The sequence below is a fragment of the Carettochelys insculpta genome, chromosome 8, assembly GCF_033958435.1.
Source record: "Carettochelys insculpta isolate YL-2023 chromosome 8, ASM3395843v1, whole genome shotgun sequence".
NCBI classification, from domain to species: domain Eukaryota; kingdom Metazoa; phylum Chordata; order Testudines; family Carettochelyidae; genus Carettochelys; species Carettochelys insculpta.
In genome coordinates this window covers 31586815-31608805 of record NC_134144.1, presented here as the reverse complement: position 1 = coordinate 31608805, position 21991 = coordinate 31586815, and the positions used below count along the sequence as shown (strand labels likewise).

Here is a 21991-nt window from a genome sequence, read left to right as displayed (position 1 = left end):
TGGTCCCAAATGCTGTGTGAATCAAACTCAGCATCTCACCCAATGATAAATTGTGTAGGGACATTCTGATTTAGAAGGGAGAGTTAATGACCGGGAAGCCCATTGGGAAGTAAGTTCAGACACAGTGTCGCTACGTCTACACGTGCCCCAAACTTCGAAATGGCCATTTCGAAGTTTACTAATGAAGCGCGGAAATGCATATTCAGCGCTTCATTAGCATGCGGGCGGCAGCGGCGCTTCGAAATTGACGCTTCTTGCCGCCGTGCGGCGCGTCCCGACGGGGCTCCTTTTCGAAAGGACCCCGCCTACTTTGAAGTCCCCTTATTCATGGGAATAAGGGGACTTCAAAGTAGGCGGGGTCCTTTCGAAAAGGAGCCCCGTCGGGACGCGCCGCACGGCGGCAAGAAGCGTCAATTTCGAAGCGCCGCTGCCGCCCGCATGCTAATGAAGCGCTGAATATGCATTTCCGTGCTTCATTAGTAAACTTCGAAATGGCCATTTGCATGGCCATTTCGAAGTTTGGGGCACGTGTAGACACGGCCTGTAAGTGTTTGATACTCCAGTAAAGTCAATGGGATAACAACAGGGATGAGTTTTGCTCTTTTTTTTACTGGACCCTGAGTTCTGATGACGTGCCTTTGATAAGAATACATGTGCCATAAGCAAACCATTTATCTGATACTCCTTGAATTTTTGAGGACAGATGAAAATGGAGCCTCAGCTTTGATCTGACAGAAAACGTTCTGCAAAACCAAAACCATCACTTGGGCTGGGTCTACATGTGTCCCTTCCTTTCGAAAGGGGCACGTTAATGAGCAGGTTTGAAATATGCTAATGAGGTGCTGCAATGAATATGCAGCGGCTCATTAGCATAATGGCGGCCGCAGCAATTCAAAAGTGCGTCTTTTCAAATCACGCACCACCTGTGGAGACGGGACCTTCCGAAAGGACACCCCCCCCCCCTAGTTTTTGACAGCCCTCCTTCCTATCTGGTGATCGGAAGAATGGCTTTCGAAAACTGGGGGGGGGGCCTTTCGAAAGGTCTTGTCTCCACAGGTGCTATGTGATTTGAAAAGCTGCACTTTCGAATCGCCGCGCCCGCCATTATGCTAATGAGGCACTGCATATTCATTGCAGCGCCTCATTAGCATATTTTGAACCTGCTCATTAACATGCCCCTTTCTTTCGAAAGGGGCACGTGTAGACCCAGCCTTGGTCTGCAATCGCTACATAAATACTACAGGTTGGCCCACCCTGGTCCAGCACCTGAGGACCTGACCAGTCCCAAATGAGGGAATTTGCCAGCGTAGAGGAGGTTTCCTGCTTCTGGTGCTCCAGCATGCTGCCCCTCCCCACTGCTGTCTCCATTTCCACCCCACCCCACCTCCTTTGGCACCCTGTATCTCCAGTCCCAGCCAGCCTCCCTAGCACTGGCCTGGCTTGGCTGTCAGCCCTGGCCCCGCTGCCCTCCCAGCCTTCATGCCACTCGGCTCCTAGCCCCAGGGCTCTCTGGTCCTGCAACATCTATGGTGCTGCCAGATCACACATGTTGCTGGACCAGAGTCCCAGATTTGAGGGGGCGGGGGGGGGGGCGTGCAATGTATGGAATTGAAAAACAAAACTCTTGCTAAGAGAAGGCTGTTTTCTGGAGGTTTGCTACAGCAGATGAAGGACAACAGGTTGAACAGCTTCCAAAAGCCTTTTTATGGGATTGTATGCGAACATTACTGTTTTGTTTTTAATGGCTGAAGGGCCAGTTTTGTTCCAGCTGCAGTTGCCAGATCCAGATGCAAATCTCCAAACGAGATAAGTGAACCACATGAGAAAGCTGCAGTTACAGAAAAAAAGCTGCGCTCTCCCAGTGACAGGTATTCAGAAGGGACAAGCACAGGCTCCAAAATCCTAACTGGGAAGGTGTGTGGCTAGGGCAGCTGAAGATGCACTAAGCCTTGGTCCCACCTTTTCCTCTCAAGGCTCCACCCCTTCCGATAGCATAGAGCTAGCCTTCCTACACCTTGCCGCCAGGCCCGTGGTGGATGTTGGTCCCACTGCAGAGTAAACATTGTTCTTGTTATCAAAGGGAAGAAATGTGAGTTAAGGCACATTTTACTGGGTTAAAGACTGACGTTGCGACGGTCAATCTTCCGTCTAACTGGGATGCGCTGAATCAAACTCAGGTCACCTCTGTCAGCACCAGTACTCCTGCAGAGTAAGGACAGTTGATGGGAGTGTTTGTGCCCATCAACCTCCCGCAGTGGAGACCACACGGAAGCTTGAATTAAGGTATGTTGACTCCAACTATGTAATTAACCTAGCTGGAGTTGCGCATCTTAATTCAACCTTCCTCTTTAGTGTAGACCTGACCTAGAGATTGTATTGAAATAGCTCAACTGATTGAAATAGCTCAACTGATGTCTTGGTGCAATTTCTCAGGAAACAGATGGTCCAGCTGTTCATAATCACTTCGTAAAATCAAGGAACCAGTAGATTCCTTTTCCACGAGAAGGCAACTTACTGTTTCATAAATAGCCGTGTAATCTGTTACTTGGTTATGCAGTTTTGGTTTTGCTCCTGATCACACATATTTTAACACAGTGTGTGCAAAATATGAGATGATTCTACACCTTTCCTTTCACCATTTGCTCTGAGGAGTAATCAATGCCTTCTGCCTTGCCATTAAATAGATCTTGAAAAACTCGTTAATCCAGTTTCATATCCTGATATAGGTCTTTAAATTTATCCTCAGTTGGGAATTCCACAGGCAACTCTGATTCTGTTGTGGTCAATGCTTAAAGTGTTCCATCCATCATCATTCCTAGTCCTTTTCTGATGCAATATAGTTTGTACTTTGTCATTCTTGAAAACTGAATGGCTGTTAAATTATCCATTTATCTTCTTTCAAATTTGCTGTACTCCCTCTGTTGGTTGTCGTTTCTACCTTCTGTGACAACTTTTCAATCTATTTCCTCTGCTCTGAATGTGGATCCTCATTCACCACGAATTCCTTTTCATTGTACTGTCCAGCTAAGTCTGTTGTCTTCTCGTTTGAGAAATGTGTCACTATAGAAGGAGTTCATCACCTTTTTCATACGTAATGTTGAAAAGCCTCTAAACCAGGGATGTCCAAAAGAAATGTCACAGTGGCCACAGGGCCTGGCCCCCAGCCGGGACTGCCCTCCCCCACTCCTGAGCCAGGCAACCCTCCCACGATTACTCACCAGAGCTGCTGCTGCTGAGCACATGCACAAGACACACCTGGAGCCACGTGGTTGCCCACCAAGGCCAAAGGCGCCTGTGGCTTGGAGCCTCCACCACACTCTTGTCCCACCAAGTGGTGGAGCAGGTGCGCACAGCAGGAGGCGTATGCGCCATTTTGCCACACAGCGATTTCTCACTTGCCACATGTGGCGACTGGGAAGCATATTGGACACCATGGCTCTAAACTGAACAGCTGCGTCTACACGGCTCCTCCCTTTCAAAAGGGGCACACAAATGCTGTCAATCGGAAATGCAAATGAGGGGCAGATTTAAATATCTTGCAACTCATTTGCATATTCCCCGTGTGAGCTGGCTTCCAGAAGAGCCATTTCCAGAAGCTGTGTGGACGGGATTCTTTTGAAATGAAACCCTCCTTTCGAAAGCATCCTTCTGCCTCATTTTTTTTCAGGACGAAGGTTGCTTTCAAAAGGCCAGTGGGGGGGGGGGCGGGTGTTCCTTTTGAAGGAAGCCTGTCCACACGGCAGCTTTTGCTTCTGGAAATGGCTCTTGTGGAAGCCTGATAACATGGGAATATGCAAATGAGGCATGAGATATTTAAATATGTGCCTCATTTGCATTTCCGATCAGCTGCATTCGCATGCCCCTCTGGAAAGGGAGGGGCCAGATGGACAGCTAATGTGTGAAATCTGGCTCTAATGCAGGCAATAGTAGATATCCCAGTGACTTCACTGGGGCCACCATTTCACCCAATATTCTTTCACCAATTCATTTCTTCTCCCAGAAGACTTAGTTGTTGACTTGTCATTCCAGCACAGGATGAGATGGTGTTTCCTTGGTGGCCTGTTGCACTGTTCTGTCAACTGTGGTTGCTTGAGGAGCAACATGAAGCACTCCATCAGTTGAAGGACTGAATGTTTTGTGTCCATCTCTTCCAGAATGCCTGGGAAAGACTGCATATTCCTACATTATAAGTGGCGGTATAATATGACACTTCCTTGATCCAGTTGGCCTTCAATAACCCCAGCAAAATCACGCAACCCTCACGTATCCTGAATTTTGGGTAAGTCGGGGGGCTTGGGCGGTGGGTTGGGGCTGAAGGGTTAAGCCTGGGGTGGGTTAGGGCTGCAGGGTGGGCAGGAGGGTGGAGTTGAGCTGGGTCGGAGCCGGGGCATGCAGAGATTGGAGCAGGGTCCATGAGGGGTGGCGGGCAGGGGGCTGGAGCCTGAGCCCTGTGTGCCATGCCAGGGGCTGGAGCCCAAGCCCCATGCGGAGCTGTTGTGCGCCAGGGGCTGGGAGCCCAATGTGCAGGTTGGGGGCGGAGGCGCTGATCCTGAGGAAGGCCTGGGGGTTTAGCCTCCATATCTGCCTGCAGCAGCGCGGAGCTAGGGGGCCTAAAACTCTTCTCCCTACCTTCCCAGAGCAGGGCCGCTGTCAGCTTGACAGCAGCACCGTTGTGGAAAAGGGGTTTTACCCCACCTGGCTGTCTGCAGCAGTAGGCAGCTAGGCGAGCTAAAAGCCTTCCCCGCACCTTCCCAGAGTGGTGCCTGGCTCTGGTGAAGGGGCTCTTATCAAACCTAGCTGCCTTGCCTGCAGCTGTGGGACGCTAGGCAGGCTGACAGCCATGCGTCTTCAGGTTGTGTGAAACTCACATTAAAGTGAGTTTTGCACACTATGAAAACACAAAGTGAGGGTTTACTGCACAGGTTGAAGCGCTCTAGTCTGGCACACTCTGGTCTGGCATTATATTAGTTGAATATCCACTTATTATGGGTGAGATCAAATTTCCCATGGTCCCATAAAATTTGTTTACAGTCAAGAGTCCAGGATGTCAGTGTTCAGTGCTGTTATTTATTTCTAATTTACCCCAAATGTCTTCTAAGAGCCCAGCAAGCAGCGGAAGTCTTGGTAGTGCTGGTAGGCAATACTGATCTCCCGTGGTCCAGCAAATTCTCTTGTTTGGCACCAGTCAGGTCCCCAGAGTTCTAGACTACAGAGGTTCAACCTGTATTATTCTTAGCTTGCAAAAGTGAAGGTGGAAAGATGCTCCAACAATGGTCATTCCACTACCAGAACCTGGAAAATGGCACAGAGCCTTAAAAATCAGACGTGAACCTGCACTTCCTGAAAATTCAAGGGATATTGGACTGATTTTCTCTTGGGTTCATCACTGGCAGAAATAGTCCTAGGAAACCTCTCCAGCAGAAACACTCTGAACCATGCACTTGTGTTCCTGTGTGAGAACCCCCTTTCCAGCTGCCCAGTTTCCTGTGAAAGCCCCCCCAGCTACCAAACCTTCTGGCACCACTAGATGCTGTAATTAGTGAGATCTAATTTTTCCTGAGGCAGACTTTATTGTGAGCATAGCAGACAATGCTTCAGCTGCTGCTCTGCTTTGAAAGGTTTTAGCAGTAGTGCCCCAAGGATGTCAATATTTGCAGCAGAAAATGAAACTGTCAAACTGCTAACATCTGTGCAGACCTTGTCTATGGTTTGTCAAAACTGCATGCTGAGACTATATACCATAATCACCTGGGTCAGTTAGGGTTTCTCAGAAAACACAGACATAGTCTCTTTCAATGGCAAAGCTTATCTGATGTTTGGTTCTCTGTAGGACGCTCTAGTAAGTATCAGAAATTTTAGCAAGAAACCTTTGGACCTTAACTAGGGAATAAACATTCTATCCATAATCTACTTCAGAAGCCTATATTCAGCCAAAATTGAGTTCAATGAAAACTGGTCAGTACTGATCAAATAATGCATTTGTTTACATTTTCTGAAGGACCTAGCCCTTTTTGTGTCCACAAACAGATTTTTTTTTAATTCATTCGCTTTCAAAAAATTTGTGAGCATGCTTCAGGTACAGGTTGTTCCCAAAATGTGACAACGGCCAACGCAGTACTCAGTGTTTTTGGGGTTTACCTGGCTGACTCCATCACACGGGAATGCTTTTTCTCACTAGCTGGATGATTGAACGTTTTTAATTTGGAAAAAGCTCCAAGAAAATAAAGAGCAATTTTCTCTGTTTACAGTAACTTTGGTCACCAACAAATGAGAGTGGTCATATAAAGAAACATTTATTCAAACGAAAACCCTTCCTACAAATGCTCATGAGGTTTTTTTAAGCAACAGAAACATGTTTTGAACCAAAAAAACTAGATGGAATTTAAATGCAGGTTCACGATGTCCATTTTGGCTGCGTGCAACTAGCTTTGAAATCCACAGTGTCCAATACGCTGTCCGTTGGCCACATGTGGCAAACTGGACAGCACAGTGTAGCAAAGTGGCTCGTAGAGCCACACCTGGTGCGCCCTTCACCCCTCCGCCCCACCACTTGGTGGGACAAGCGCATGGTGGAAGCGGCTTCTCTTGCAGCTTGGTCGAGGTGACACAGCTCGGGGCAGCTTGCGCAGCATGGGGGGGTTTATGGTGGCATGCGGGGGCTTGCATGGCACACCCCAGGACAGCAGGTGGCTCGCGTGGTGCAGCTCAGAGTCTCTGGTGAGTCACCAGCAGTTTGTGTGGCAGGGGTTGCTTGGCTGGAGGCGGGTGCCTGGGGGCAGCGCCTGGCTGGAGGGGGCGAGGGGGCTGTGGTGATTGCTAAATTTTGCTTTGGGCACCACTCTTCGAAATTTTACCTTCGTATGGAATTCAAGATTTGGCCCTATGATTGCAAACTGTCCCTTACAATAGTTTCTGGCAGAAGCGTACTTTGATAGAGGACATTCAGTTCCACAACTCAGCATTTTCCAGTCAAACTCTGCCTGAACTGAATCGGAACTGTGGCTGAACAAGGATTTAGCACCATATTTGTGATCCTTACGCTTCTCTTCATGTGAAGGGTACAAACGCCTGGATCCAAAAAGGGACTTGTGTTGCAATGCCTAACTTTTAGGTACCTAGAAAAATCATAGGAACAACAATGGAATCCACAAAGCCTGAATTAGATCTTGAAGCTCCCTCTACAATGTGTGGGGAAAGATTGGCAGCTCAGAATGCAATATCCACAGAAGCCAGCATACTAGGAGAGGAGCCACCTGAACAAGCCAATGAGAGATGCCAAGAAGAGTGTGTATGCCATAAGCCTGACCCCTCACATAGCTAGGAGCTGAGTCAGAGCTGATGGGAGGAGCTTATCACTTCTAGCTATAATAGAATCATACAAAATTAGGGTTTGAAGAGACCTCAAGAATCATCTAGTCCAACCTGTTGCTAAAAGTAGGACCAATCCCAACTAAATCATTCCAGCCAGGGCTTTGGGAAGCCTGGCCTCAGAAACCTCTAATGATGGAGATTCCACCACCTCCCTAGGTAATGCATGCCAGTGCTTCACCACTCTTCTGGTGAAATTGTTTTTCCTCACCCACTGCAACTTGAGATCATTGCTTATTGTTCTGCCATCTGCTACCACTGAAAAGAGCCTAGCTCCATCCTCTTTGGAAGCTCCCCTCCAACTAGTTGAAGGCAGCTATCAAATCTCTCTCTCTTCTTTTCATCTGCAGCTTAAATAAGGCTATTTCTTATAGCCTCCCTTCATAAGTCATATGCCCCAGGCTTCTAATATTTTTCATATCCCTCTATTGGACTCGCTCCAATTTGTCTACATCCTTTCTGTGATGGGGATGTGTACAAAACTGGATGCAGTACATTCATCCCTTGTTTAATGAGTACTTATAAGCACTCACTAATACAAGGAACATAAATATCTACCTCTATTCACTATATGAGTGAACTTCCCCCGCTTATATGAGTGGGGTCCCTGGCTGGGGACTGGGGAGACCTGCAGCTGGAGCCTTCTTCCTCCCTTCCCTCAGACATGCAGCTTTCTGACAGCCCTTCTGCTGGGGGAAGAGAGGGAGAAGGCTCTTAGTCTAGTTCCCTCCCCTGCAATGGCAGGAATATGAAACTGACCAGCCATGAGCTGATCAGTTTCCCGGCCCTGCAAGCCATTGGGAGACTAGAACCAGCCTGCCCCTGGTTCCAAGCTCTTGCCACTCTGGGAGCCAGGAAAGTGACCAGCCCTGGTGGTTCCTGGCTCCACTCCCCTTGCAGGAAAGTTCAAGTTATGCAGGGGTTGCAAACCCCTGGGTAACTGCAGGGTTTACTGTATTAGACCCCCCTGCCTGCCTCACAGACCTGACCTTTGGCCAGGTTTTAACTGGCCCAATGTCCCAAACCTCCTCCAGCCTTAGACCCCCCCAGCCATCACAAACTGTCCCCTGCTTTACACCCCGCCAGCAGCCCCAAACTTCCCCCAGTCTGAGACACACCCCCCCACATCCCTCAACAGCCTCAGCCTTAGACACTCCTCCTCCTTCCGTAGCCTCTTCACTGGGGCTGCTAGGCTGCATGGCTCTCCCAGCCCTCCTGCTCCCAGCACTTAACTCCAATGTTAAGTTTTCAGCACCTAGGCATACGGTAATTGCTACCCATAGTGACAGAGATAGGTGCCATCTCCAACAGTTATCTCTGCTGATAGATATCTGCCTGAGGCAGCAGTACTAAGAAACTGCAAATGGCTTATTTAAAAGCTACATGCAGCTGGGAACTGCCCAGCTGGTGACATTTAACAAATCTAATGGGACCCATGTTTGGGTCCTGACCCATAGGTTGGAAATCCCTGCTCTACATACATACACTACATTCTCTTTCTGACACCAAACTATTCAAATACATCAGAAAAGTACCTAAACTCAACTGGTTTATGTCAAGTTACAAGCCCTTGGAACAAATTAGAGATTTTTACATGGATTTTAATGGGAATTTAGTGTTGCTCTTATGAGTTTTTGCCTACGAGCAGAAATTTGGGAACCAATTGTGCTTGTATAGCAAGGAATGAGTGTACTCCAGATTTGCCCTCGCTGTTGCTGAATAGAGGGGAATAATCACTTCCCTTGATCTGGCAATGCTCCTACTAATGCAGCCCAATATACCATTAGCTTTCTTGTCAACAAGGGCACACTGTTGACTCATATCCAGCTTCTCAGCTACTGTAATCCCCAGGTCCTTTTTCTGCAGAGCTACTACTTAGCCAGTCGGTCCCCAGCCTGTACCAGTCATGGGATCTTCCGTCCTAAGTGCAGGACTCAGCATTTGTCCTTGTTGAACCTGATTGGATTTCTGTCTCCCTCCAGTTTGTCTCGATCACTGCGGACCCGAGGGTGCAATGCATCCTATTATCCAGATTAGTGAAGATGTTAACAAAAGTAGCCACAGGACCGACCCCTGGGATACTCCACTTGATACTGGCTGCCAGGCTCACTGATGCAGGGGATGTCAATTATTCCTGTGCCACTTTCAATTGCTGCAGCAGTGCTGTTGTGTGCAGCTGTGAGAGAGGGTGGGGTCCAGCGTCACGGTCCAGACAGTGCTGAGGGCTGAATGCCTTGGGCCCTGCCCCTTATGGGGTGCAGAGCCGCCCCCACCCACACACCTTGTCCCAGAGCCCGTGGCAGCTGTTGGTGTCACTGCTGGCTGCTAACTAGTTATCAAGCTGTTGACCAGTAACCACTGAGGCCTGACAATCTAGCCAGCTTTCTGTCCACCTTACACTACATTAATCCAAGTCATACTTCTTTAACTTGCTGCAAGAACACCATGGGAGACCAGATCAAAGCTTTGCTAAAGTGCAGGTATATCACATCCACCACTTTTTCCAGATCCATAGAGACAATTATCTCACCACAAAGGCAATTAGGTTGGTCAGGCATAACCTGCCAATTATGAATCCATGTTGACTCTTCTTAGACACCTACCTCTCCTCCAAGTGTTTCGTAATGGATTCCTTGAGAATCTGCTTCATTTTTTTTCCGAGTGTGAGGTGAGCCTAACCTTCGCCTTCTTCCCTTTTTAAAAGATGAGCACAACATTTGCCTGTTTTTCAGTCCTCTGGGTCCTCCCCCATCACAATGAGTTTTGAAAGGCCAGTGGCTCTGCAATCACATCAGCCAAGTCTCTCGGTGTCCTCGGATGTCTTAGATCCAGCCCTATGGACTTGTGCATGTCCAGCTTTCCTAAACAGTCTACCTGTTCCTTCACCTCTCAGGACTGCTCACTTCCACCTCATACTCTGCTGCCCAGTGCAGCAGTCTGGGAGCTGATTCTGTCTGTGAAGACAAGCAAAAAAACATTGAGTACTTCATCTTTTTCCATGTCGTCTGTTACTAGGTTGCCTTCACCATTCAATGAGAATTCTACACTTTCCATAATAATTGTCTTATTGCTAACATACTTGTAGAAACCCTTCTTGTTATCCTTCACATCACTTGCTAGCTGCAACACAAATTGTGCTTTTGCCTTCCTGATTACACCTCTGCAAGCTTGAGCGATATTTTATACCACTACCTAGTCATCTGTCCAAGTTTCCACTTCTTGTAAGTTTCCTTTTTGTATATAAGCTCACAGAAAATTTCTCTCTTAAGCCAAGCTGGTCATCTACCATACAACTACTACTACTACTACTGAACCCTTGAACTCCTCCACTTCACATTGTCTTGTGACAGAACTTCTAAGCTGGTTCCAGGAGTAACCCAGTTGTTGTCCTTCAATCTCAGCAGACTTTCTCCACATTTCTGACGTCTTCCTCTTTTGCGTTTTCCTTGTGGGTTCCATGTGAGAGCTTGACAGACTTCTCAGAGTATGGCTAAGCCGTCTCCACTTTCTTCTCTTGATTTCAATGTCAATTAGTTCTTGTCTTGCTCTGTTCCAAAGCTCCTCATTTGTGATGAAGTTCTGCCATTTGATGTGAAGGATGTACCTCAGGCATCTGTTTATGAATGTCTGTAGCTTGTGATTTGAAGACTTTTTAGTATGCCAGGTCTTGTATCCATATAAGAGCACACTCTTCAGATTTATATTGAAGTTCCGCAGTTTCGTCTTCACAGATATTATCTGCAAACTCCATATGCGATGGAGAGTCTTGAATGCAGTTGTTGTTTTCCCTAGCCTGGTGTTGATATCCTCATCTATTCCTCCATCTATGCCCATGATACTCCCCAAGTAGGTGAACTGCTCCACATCTTCCAGGTCATCCCCTCCCAGTGTGATGGTGGTGGTGTTGAAGTCCAGTCATTGAGGCAATTTTGTCTAGCATGGTGACCTTTTCTTTCATGTTTTCATGTTGGTGTGAAAGGAGGGCGACATTATCAGCAAAATCATAGTCCTCTAGCTGTTTGAAAAGTGTCCACTGAATGCCTCATTGATGGCCATATGTTGTCCTGTTCATAATCTAGTCCATTGTGATCAAGAATAGGAAAGGTGACAATAGGCACCCTTGTCGCACTCCCGACAGTATGAGGAAGGATTCTGTCAAGACATGATTGTGAACAACTTGGCATGTCGAGGGTTCATACGTTGAAAGAATCAAGTTAATTTTGGATGGGATGCCATGGTGTTGCAGCAGTTTCCACAAAGTGTCTCGATCAACGCTGTCAAAAGCTTTTTCAAAATCTATGAAGGTTATGTACAGGGGCGAGTTCCACTCAAGCAACTGTTCCATGAGCACTCTGAGAGTTGCTATTTGGTCAGTACAGGATCTCTCGCTTCAGAAGCTTGCCTGTTCTATCCTGTCTCACACAAGCCTGAAACTGCAAGCTTGTACTGTTTCATCTTTGCTGCAATCGGTATGTCTTTCCCACTTGATACATGGTCTGAATATTCCACAGACTTGCTATTTTTAGTGCATGTTGGGACAGTTTGTTCCTGTACCCTCATTAAGGATTCTTTAAAATGCAGCCTGCTAGTCGGGAGTAACAAGACCTGTAGGTAACAGGAAGGAAAAATTTGAATTCAATCCTCCAGACAGATACGTAGGAAGGGGAAATGTGGAAAGGAAAAGAGGCCATAAACAAAGATCACTCCAGGGTCATTACAATCATTATGTCTAATTATAAAGAAAAAATAAATTCAATAAAGTTATAGCATCTTAAGTATAATAAAGAAAAATGAGCAAAAATGAGTGGCAAAGCTGGGTCGGACGAAGTTTGAGGGAGTGGATCTTGACTACTTTTCATAGGCTCTCTGGAGTGGAACCCCATGGAGAGCAGTGTTTCTTAAACTTTGAGACTACAAAACACCAAACAATAATATTTTAATGCAGAATATCTATGAAAATTTTCTTCATAAAATTTGTTGTCATACCAACAAAACAAAACCAAAACCAAAACCAAAACCAAAAAACAAGCAGCAACATATACAGCAAAACCAAAAGGAAGTAATTTAGTCAGGTATCATAGCAATGAAGAAGTACCATTGTATCTGGTTTTAATAACACAAAATATACACCATCAGGGCTTGTCTACACTACCACCCTCCTTTGAAGGAAGGATGGTAATTAGGGTGTTGTGAGTTTACTAATGAAGTGCTGTGCTGCATATGGAGCACTTCATTAAGCAAATTCCCCGCCCGTGGCAAATTAAACTTCGACGTACCGGCTCGTGTCTAGCCGCGGCCCACCCGCTGGTACTTCAAAGTGCTGGGGCAACTTCCATGTCCCTTTACTCCTCAAAATACCGCGCCTTGACCCGAGCTGGTACTTCGAAGTTTAAAACTTCAAAATTGCCGCGGGCGGGGGGGGGTGGGGGGGACAAGGGGAATTTGCTTAGTGAAGTGCTGAGTATGCAAACAGGGCAGAAATGCAGTCATGTAGCACTTTAAAGACTAACAAAATAATTTATTATTATCCTGAAGAAGTGGGTCTGTCTCACGAAAGCTCATCACCTAATAAATTGTTTTGTTAGTCTGTAAAGTGCTACATGACTGCTTTTTTGTTCTGATAGAATACAGACTAACACAGCGATCTCTCTGTCACAGGGCAGAAATGGTATTTAACCTTGACTCGGGTCTCCTGTAAGAGGTTATAGCTAACTGCTGTTTTGCACACTTTTGAGCTAGCTCCTGTAGGTTGATTATTCCTGGTCTTCGATCTCTTAGATCATGGAAAAGTCAAAGTCAACCAACAACATCCTCACAAGAAAAACACTTATAGGTGACTGAAACTGGCCTCTGTAGTGCAGCAACATAGGAGGCATTACTGGGCAGGCTGAGAACATGAGGGAACAGAGGTGAAAATACACAGTACTCTAGCAACGCGTGACTTGATCCCATGAAGACCATTAGGGATGGTCTTAGCCAATTTAGTACAGTCTAAGAATCAAGGGGATGGATTCATTAGCAGTAGCCAGACCTGGTGAGTGGGCTTGTCTATTTACATTTTTAATCCTCTGACACAAAAAGCTTCAGATTTAGAGTTCAGAAGTGTCTAAGTTTCTGCTCTTTCCTTCTCATCTTTGTTTCCTTTAACTGTAGCTTTGGGGAATGTACAGTAGCACTATTACATTTATCTGAAGCTAATCTGCATGACTTGCAGGCCTTTCATTGCAGGTCTTAGTAAAGGCAAACTCCTCTCTGATTTCAGCGGGGAAATACCTACATTCACATAGCCTTGATAATTGTTTAGCTTAATACTATACCCCAATGGCAATACTAGATCTAATATTCTACACTTACACAAACTGTTAATTTCTAAACAGTATGCCCTGTGCATTAGGTAAGCATTCCTCAGGTTTTTGCCAATTGTTCTTGTCCATCAGTACTCCACCTCTTCATTCACAAGTCTTAATGATGCATCTATAATTGGGACATTGTCAGTCATGATGTGCAGCCCATACAATTGGCTACAAAGGTTAAAATTAAAAGAGAAGTTTATATCAAAGAGGGGGAAAAAGTCCCTGAACTTGAAATATTTGTAGTGTATAAAGCACCAGCCCTAAAATAGGTTTCTTACTATTTGCAAACAGAGGATTTCCTGTGCTGCTGTGCATCACTGATGCAGTGAGTATACTGAGGTTTGATTAAGTTGGATATGGAAATTAAAACTTAGCTTTATATTCAAGAGGGTAGCTCACGCAGTGGGATATTGTGACATCGAGTTTTCTGTTTACCCCTTAGGCTGATACAGCAATGATTTCAAGGTTTGATGGTGTCTCTCCTTTTAAGTTCTTGAGCAGCAGGCTAATAGCCGCACAGCATGATGCAAAGACAGCAGAAAACGGGAATCAGATGTGAATATATTCTTTACTGATCTCCTGCTAGGATGGAGCTAAGTAACTAGTGCTTTAGAGTTAAGATCTAGTCTACTCACACTGCTGCTTTGACTCTCTGCCCACATTGCCTTGTTGCACGCTTTCTGATTAAAGACAATGTCACAAATAAATCATGACCTCTGGCATAAGAACTTGGATTCCTAATGAAGTTTCCATATTTGGGCAAATAAAATTAGCAAAAAATAGGTTTTCTTTCAGTGTCCGTTTTCAGCATTACTTATCTTTATATAAAGGTAGAGTTGCTAATTGTAAAGACTGTTTTGTTTCTGCCCATTTTTCATTTATCTGGAAACTGCCTGCTCATGTGCCTCCAATTTTCACCTCTGCTTTAGTGGCTACTAGAGACATATGGCCTGCAAGCAAAAGACAAATTCCTAAAATAATATATTTCTTATATGTAAGAGCTAAATCACACAATTACATGTCTAAGCAATGGAGTTAGTGTGAGCAGATTGGAACTACTATTTAAAATCCATTCTTCATTCCTTATACACTCAAATGCCTGTTGAAATTACAGGGAATTCCAGGAGCACAGGGTTATGGCAGGAGAAGAACATAACTCTAGCACAGATTTCAAAGGCCGTTTCTACACAGGCCACTTTCTTCGAAAGTGGCATGGTAATACACGGCCCAAAATATGCTAAGGAGGTGTGGATGCAAATTCCCCGCACCTCATTAGCATCTGGTCACGTGATTTAGAGTCCGGAAGACCGTTCTTCCGGACTCCAAAATGCTGTTTAGAGGCACAGCCTCTGGGGGTCTTCCAGAAGGAAGTCCTTCTTCCGGAGGCCCCTTCTTCCCAAAAATTTTAAGGAAGAAGGGGCCTTCAGAAGACGGACTTCCTTCTGGAAGCTCCCCTGGGGCCGTGCTTCTACATGGCGTTTTGGAGTCCAGAGGAATGGTCTTCCAGACTCCAAATCATGTGACGTTATGCTAATGAGGCACAGGGAATTTGCATCTGCACCTCATTAGCATATTTTGGGCTGTGTGTTACCATGCCACTTTCAAAGAAAGTGGCCTGTGTAAAAACGGCCAAAGTGAATAGTTGGTTATTTTGGTAACACACATTAAATCCCCTTTAATGTCTCATTAGATGTTAATTTTCTAATGTATCTGTTCCATATATTTTGTGCATTGAAGGCCAAATCCTGCAGTATTTATTCAGGCAAAATCCCCTCTGATTTCCATGGGAGGCTAGCTTGAGAGAAGTGTGACGGCTGTGTTTGGTTGACAAGGAGGTATGAAAGGTGTTGACTCAGTGACTTGTGATTGAGATCATAAAGCTTACTGTCTGTGTTGATCCAGGTTGCATAGCTGTGTCTCGTATTACACACAGAACAATATTAGTGAACTGCATGTCCCAGCTGGGTCAAATTCTGGATGTTTGTTCTAGCTCATTCACTCGCTGCAGTCAAGGCTTGCTTGTACATCTGGGTGCAAGTGGAGACACCTTCTGGCTTTAAATGTCTGGATTAAACTGGAAGATTCTCATCACGTGCAGTCCCTAACATGGCCATTTTACATGCCCCTATTTGTACCAGGTACACAAGTAATCTCTGTGAGTCCCTGATTACAGGAGCACATTGTACATTGGACTCCATACTTGCTGAAATAATAACCACATCTCAAGTGACCTCTGAGGTCCTGGCTTGGAATGTCCCTCCACAGCTTCTCTCTCTGTGAGCTTGTAGAAGAGCCAGAACTAGAGTGGTATAGTCAGCTATGTACTTTCCCTTGGGCCACAGCCATTCAGATCTGTGCCTATGTTGAACACTGAACCAGAATTCTCCAATGAACAAGCCATTTTGCACAGTATAGCCCTGTTACCATGTTGATGTTGACTCGTATGTCAGGTAGGATGCTGAAAACGATCTTTGAGCTTGAAGCTTTTGAATTTAAAGAGAAATGACATTTATAACAATCATTTACTCTTTTCTTCCGTAAATTTAAAGTTTTCTGTTTACACCTAAGAATTCTGAGTGAAGTCGTAGAAGAAAGCAAGTTAAAGGTGTTTCATGAATAAGTTGCTTCATGAGGTCAATGAAGTGTTTCATGAATACTCTCAGAGTTGCAGACCAGTGTTCTTATTCTACAACTGCAAAAATAAAAAATACCTGATAGAGAGGCATGCAGATGCTATCAATCCATTCCAGCTGCAACCTGGGTAGTTCGTCTTTTCTGTTCCGATCAAAAATAGCCTGAATGGAGAGGTAGGGAAAGTGTCAGGCTTTATTATGATGGAATAGTTTACAAATGTTCATCCGTTGCTTTGGAACTATGGTTAAACTGTTATACACTGAACACTTCAAGAACAATAATCAGTTGTTACAGTCTTTCTAACCTTTCGTTTAGGACAAAAAATAAACTTTACTTTCATCTTTTAAGCTGCATGTCTGTGTGTTTAAGGAATCAGTTTTAAAGGCAAAGCATGTTTTGATAATTTTTTTCTTGTACTTAAGATAGCTTTGTTCAATTAAAAATGTAAACTGCTGGTTTTGTGCATTTTTAGTTGTATTTGAATTTCCATCCAACTACAGCTTGTCACAAATTACAAGTAAAAGATTAGTCTGGTAAACAAGAAATTCATCAGTCCACATTTTCGACTATAATAAACATGTAGAAAGTAAGCAACTGAATAAAAGCTAATGTAGCTAATGAATCGATGTGATTATTAATAAAAATTAGGTGTGAGAGGAGAGATGAGTTCTAAAATCTTAAAACATATGGTGACCAGAAATAAATTGGAAGAGGAAAATAAGCTTTCCCGCTTCCCCACACCAACCTTTGAACTCCCAATTGGTGTCTTACCTTTGAATGAATTAGTCATCGAATTAGTCATTGAACTGAATTTGTTGAACAAACTGAACTGAAGAAAGAATCTCTTTTCTCTGCACCTGCAGAAGAGTCTACTGCTGTCAAAAGCAGATTTAGCAGATAAACTCTGATTTCAGGCATTTAGCTGACGACGTCCACCACTGAAATGGTTTGACTTTTAAAGAAAGTTGGCAGCATGTATGTGCTACTTAGTGTTTTCGTATTTAATTTTTAATGACTTTAATAGTTGCAGTGTTGTTGTAGCCATGTTGGTCTCAAGCTATTAAAGACATGCTGTGAGTGAGAAAATATCTTTTATTGGGCCAACTTCTGTTGGTGCGAGTGAGAGAGAGAGAGAGAGAGAGAGAGGGCTTCTGAGCTACACTGGGCTCCTCAGGTATAGCAAAGGTACTAAGAGTATCCAAGCTAAATACAAGATTGAGCAGGTACAGGTTGAACCTCTCTAATTCAGAACTCTCTTGTCTGGCAACATCCATAATCTGGCATGGTTTTAGTTAGCCGGATGACCACTTATCATGGGTGTGGCCAAGTCTGCATGGTCCCATAAAGTTTGTGTACAGCCACCAGTCCTGGCTCTCAGTGTCCTGTACAGTTATTTAACTGTAATTTACCCCTAAATGTCTTCTAAGAGCCCAGTAAGCAGTGGAAGTGTAGGTAATGCTCCTAGAGAATATTGACTTCCTGTGGTCTGGCAAATTCTCTTATTCAGCACCAGTCAGGTCCTGAAGGTGCCTGATGAGAGAGGTTTAACCTTTAATTTAGTATAAATAAAATACAGCAAGCAATTCTGTAGCACCTTGAACACTAAATATTATTTATTAGGTAATGAACTTTCATGGGTCAAGCCCACTTCTTCAGCAGCCTGTTCATACACTCTACCCTGCTGCTTCCACGAGGCTGGAACTACTCAAGTAAGGAGTCTCCATGCCCATGATTGGACCAAAATACAGATTTGTGGCTTGGATTCGTTTTTAAGATTACTAATGTTAGGCTACATGAAATGCTCCGATGAATTAGTATTCCTTGCTATTTGAAGACAGTAAAAGGCGTCTGTTACAGTAGGACTTCATTAGTGTGAGAAGCACACTTTAATTTTTATTTGCATTATGTGAAAAGCACTAAATTCATATTAAATGGAATGGCACTGACAGTTATTGCAGGCTAGATTTGGTCCAAGGCACCAGCACTGCACTCCTTTAGAAGCCCTTTCTATTTTTCCCTCAGGAGTCTGATATTAAGATACTTAACGGGGAAGGTCCCCTCTTTTCATCTCCCACAGCAAACTTTTATGTGTAATAGGGTTTCTGGGGAGTCAGTTTTCCTCCCTTCATTTCCTTTGGCACTTTATACCTTTCCATGGCTACGTCTACACGTGAAGCCTACTTCGAAGTAGCTTATTTCGATGTAGCGACATCGAAATAGACTATTTCGATGAATAACGTCTACATGTCCTCAAGGGCTGGCAACGTCGATGTTCAACTTCGACGTTGCGCAGCACCACATCGAAATAGGCGCAGCGAGGGAACGTCTACACACCAAAGTAGCACACATCGAAATAAGGGTGCCAGGCACAGCTGCAGACAGGGTCACAGGGCGGACTCAACAGCAAGCCGCTCCCTTGAAGGGCCCCTCCCAGACACAGTTGCACTAAACAACACAAGATCCACAGAGCCGACAACTGGTTGCAGACCCTGTGCATGCAGCATGGATCCCCAGCTGCGGCAGCAGCAGCCAGAAGCCCTGGGCTAAGGGCTGCTGCACACGATGACCATAGAGCCCTGCAGGGGCTGGAGAGAGAGCGTCTCTCAACCCCTCAGCTGATGGCCACCATGGCGGACCCCGCAATTTCGATGTTGCGGGACGCGCAATGACTACACGGTCCCTACTTCGACGTTGAACGTGGAAGTAGGGCGCTATTCCTATCCCCTCATGGGGTTAGCGGCTTCGACGTCTCGCTGCCTAACGTCGATGTTAACTTCGAAATAGCGCCCGACACGTGTAGCCGTGACGGGAGCTATTTCGAAGTTAGTGCCGCTACTTCGAAGTAGCGTGCACGTGTAGACACGGCTCATGTGTTTTATCCAGATCTGTATATGATGTAGAGCCCATCCCAAACATTCTTACGATAGTGGTAACATTACTTGTAGGCATACAGAAGAAGTGATTCCTCAGAGGGCACAGGGATACATCACATAAAATGGTCGTCAGAAATATCCTGCTCTAACACAACAATGTAATTATATTGTCTAGTAATGTGACTTCTGGTTTAAATATTGCATCTTGCATTACTCGGTGTTGTTGTAAATGAGTTGACAATACAAATCCTAGGATATGTACAGTACATAAGGGGTAAGGGCTTGATCCAAAAAGCTTGTTAAAGTAATTGGCTGGGTCTACATGGCACGGCTGTCCTGGCAGATCCATGGCACGGCTGTCCTGGCAGATCCATGCTAATGAGCAGCCTCGAAATTGCAAATGGCCGCTTATTAGCATGGTCTGGCAGCTCCTTAGTATAGCCGCGTGAAAGCTCAGTCTCAGCAGAAGGGGATGCCGCCAGTAAAGAGCCTGTGTGGATGTGCCCCTGCCAGCAAGAAGCCCCTCTGTTGCCAGACCCTTATGCCTGAAAACATTCAGAAAAACAAGTGCCCTAAATTTGGAAGGAATCCTGACTTGCAAATGGCTGCTCATTAGCATGGTCCCACGGCTCATTAGCATAGCCACGCGAGAACTCAGTGTCAGCAGAGGGGTTGCCGGCAGTAAAGAGGCTGTGTGGACATGCCCCTGCCAACAAGAAGCCCCTCTGTCGCCAGACCCTTATGTCCGAATATTTCAATTTCAAGGCTGCTTGTTAGTGTGGATCTGCCAGGAAAGCTGCATTATGTAGACCCAGCCATTGTGTCTTTCCATCAATTTCAACAGATTTTTGATAAGTCCCTAAATTTCACTGCCAGATTCCAGTGACAGGTGGTCCATATCTCTTAGGTATTCCTTCTTATGAAACCCACTTGCTTTTCTGAATAAAAGCAGTGTCCAGAAAACAATTTTCCTCTTTTACACACAGGTACATGGTTCAACAATGATAACAAACTTACTGAAGGAGTGAGTTTGAGTTCAGATCTCTCTCTGTCTCCTTGTTCAAAGAACTCACTGGTAACCAGTTCAGCTGCCTAAAATATAATCACATTAAAGATTAAAGTTCATTTAGCTATTTGTAAGAGTCACAAATTTATTGCTTAAGGCCCCAGTTCAGCAAGGCACTTAAATGTGTGCCTAAATATAAATTCATGGGTAGTCCAATTCATGTGCTTAGAGTAAGGCATATGCTCTAGCATCTTACTGAGAGTAGGTCTCAGTCACGGGACACCGTAGGTATACTTGGGATTACAGAGCTTTAGATATGTTCCAAAAACACATTCTCACGTCCTTTTGATGCCTGACAATGACCAGTCAAATTGGAGCTCCATGCAATATATGCATTTGAGAGAAGATTATTAGTTCCAAGGGGGAATATACGATTATTTTTGTAAAAAATCTTGGTAAAGTGTGTACAAGCACTTTGAGTGCTGTCACGGCTGCCTACAAAAACTCAGCTGTTGGAAAAACAAAGGTAATTCATAAGTTATGTGTTAGTTAAACAATGTGAAATCCTTAGGCTCTTTCTTCTTCCAGTTATGTTGTTTTGTACTATGTGTATCCTATACCACTCCCCTGTAGTTCTTATGCATTTAACTATGAACACAGATTAAGAGTGTCACATTTGATTAAATATACGAATGGAGGCATTGACTTTTGTAACTGTATTATACTCTTTTGCCAGACTCCATGAAGTGGCCCTCATTTTTGACAATGGTACATACGGTACTTGGAGGGATGTAATATTCGAAACAAGATTATTTTAAAAAGACTGGAAGCCTAAAGAAACCAGTAAAGCCCAGACAGCAAGTGATGGTTAGTATAAATAGCAGTCTTAACTAAATGTACTTCCTGTCATGCACATCCATAAATATGTAGCTACTGAGATGAAGGTTTGTTTCTAAATAACAAAAAGCTTGGAAACATCAAACTGACATTCTGTTCTTAACTCATTCTGCTGTGCTACTTTTTCTGAAGTACACTGACAAAACAAACAATTCATATGCAATACTAGGGCACAACAAGGTGAACTAAGGATAGAATCTGCACCTCAGAATAACCACATTTTTTTGTTTAGCATTGAAATGCAAGATTGCAATAAAGTCAGTTGTACAGGATATCAACAATCAAAGCTTAAATTTTCTACCACTTAAAATGAGTCAAAAATGGAAAGCATGTGAAATGACATTATAAAATGATTTAAAATCTTCAGCTAAGATCAGGCTAATTACCTGTAGAATCTTACTGCACAGATTGGAATGACTTTTTCTATATGGAGCCCCCATAATGTGAATAAAATAATGGATTAATACACCTTGCACTGAAATAATTTAACAGCTGAATGGCAATTATGGGCTTTCCAAGCATCTTCTATATGAATGATCAATATGTACTTGTCGCCTTTCCTCCTGCTGTCTTCGGCATTCCATCTCTGTCTCCTTTTGAATGTGTTATCCCTTTCCTAATCCTTTGGAATGTTCATCCCTTGCACTTATTCTTTAGTTCTTTCCATTTATGCATTTTCATCCATGTCTCTCCCGTCTCAGGACTCCTCCTCCACATGAGGTTCAGGGTCAACAGATTCCCTGTTTTGTGGCCTCATCAGCATCTCTATTTACTTTTATCTTGAAAAACTCAACCTGATGATGCTTAATGCTCCTCAACTACATACATGTTGGGCCAAAAGGGACGGTTCAGTTGCAGCA

The 21991-nt window shown here is 44.5% G+C and overlaps 1 protein-coding gene across 4 annotated transcripts in view; it reads right to left on the bottom strand.

Moving 5' to 3' along the window:
- PDE11A (phosphodiesterase 11A) overlaps window positions 1-21991 on the bottom strand; it is a 245113-nt gene that overhangs the window by 12791 nt on the left and 210331 nt on the right. For all 4 annotated transcript variants that reach the window (XM_075000771.1, XM_075000768.1, XM_075000770.1 and 1 more), the window contains 2 exons: window positions 20246-20316; window positions 16433-16516 (listed from right to left, as the gene is read on the bottom strand). In XM_075000771.1, coding sequence (XP_074856872.1) covers window positions 16433-16516; window positions 20246-20316 — 155 coding nt within the window. The remainder of the gene's footprint in view (window positions 1-16432; window positions 16517-20245; window positions 20317-21991) is intronic.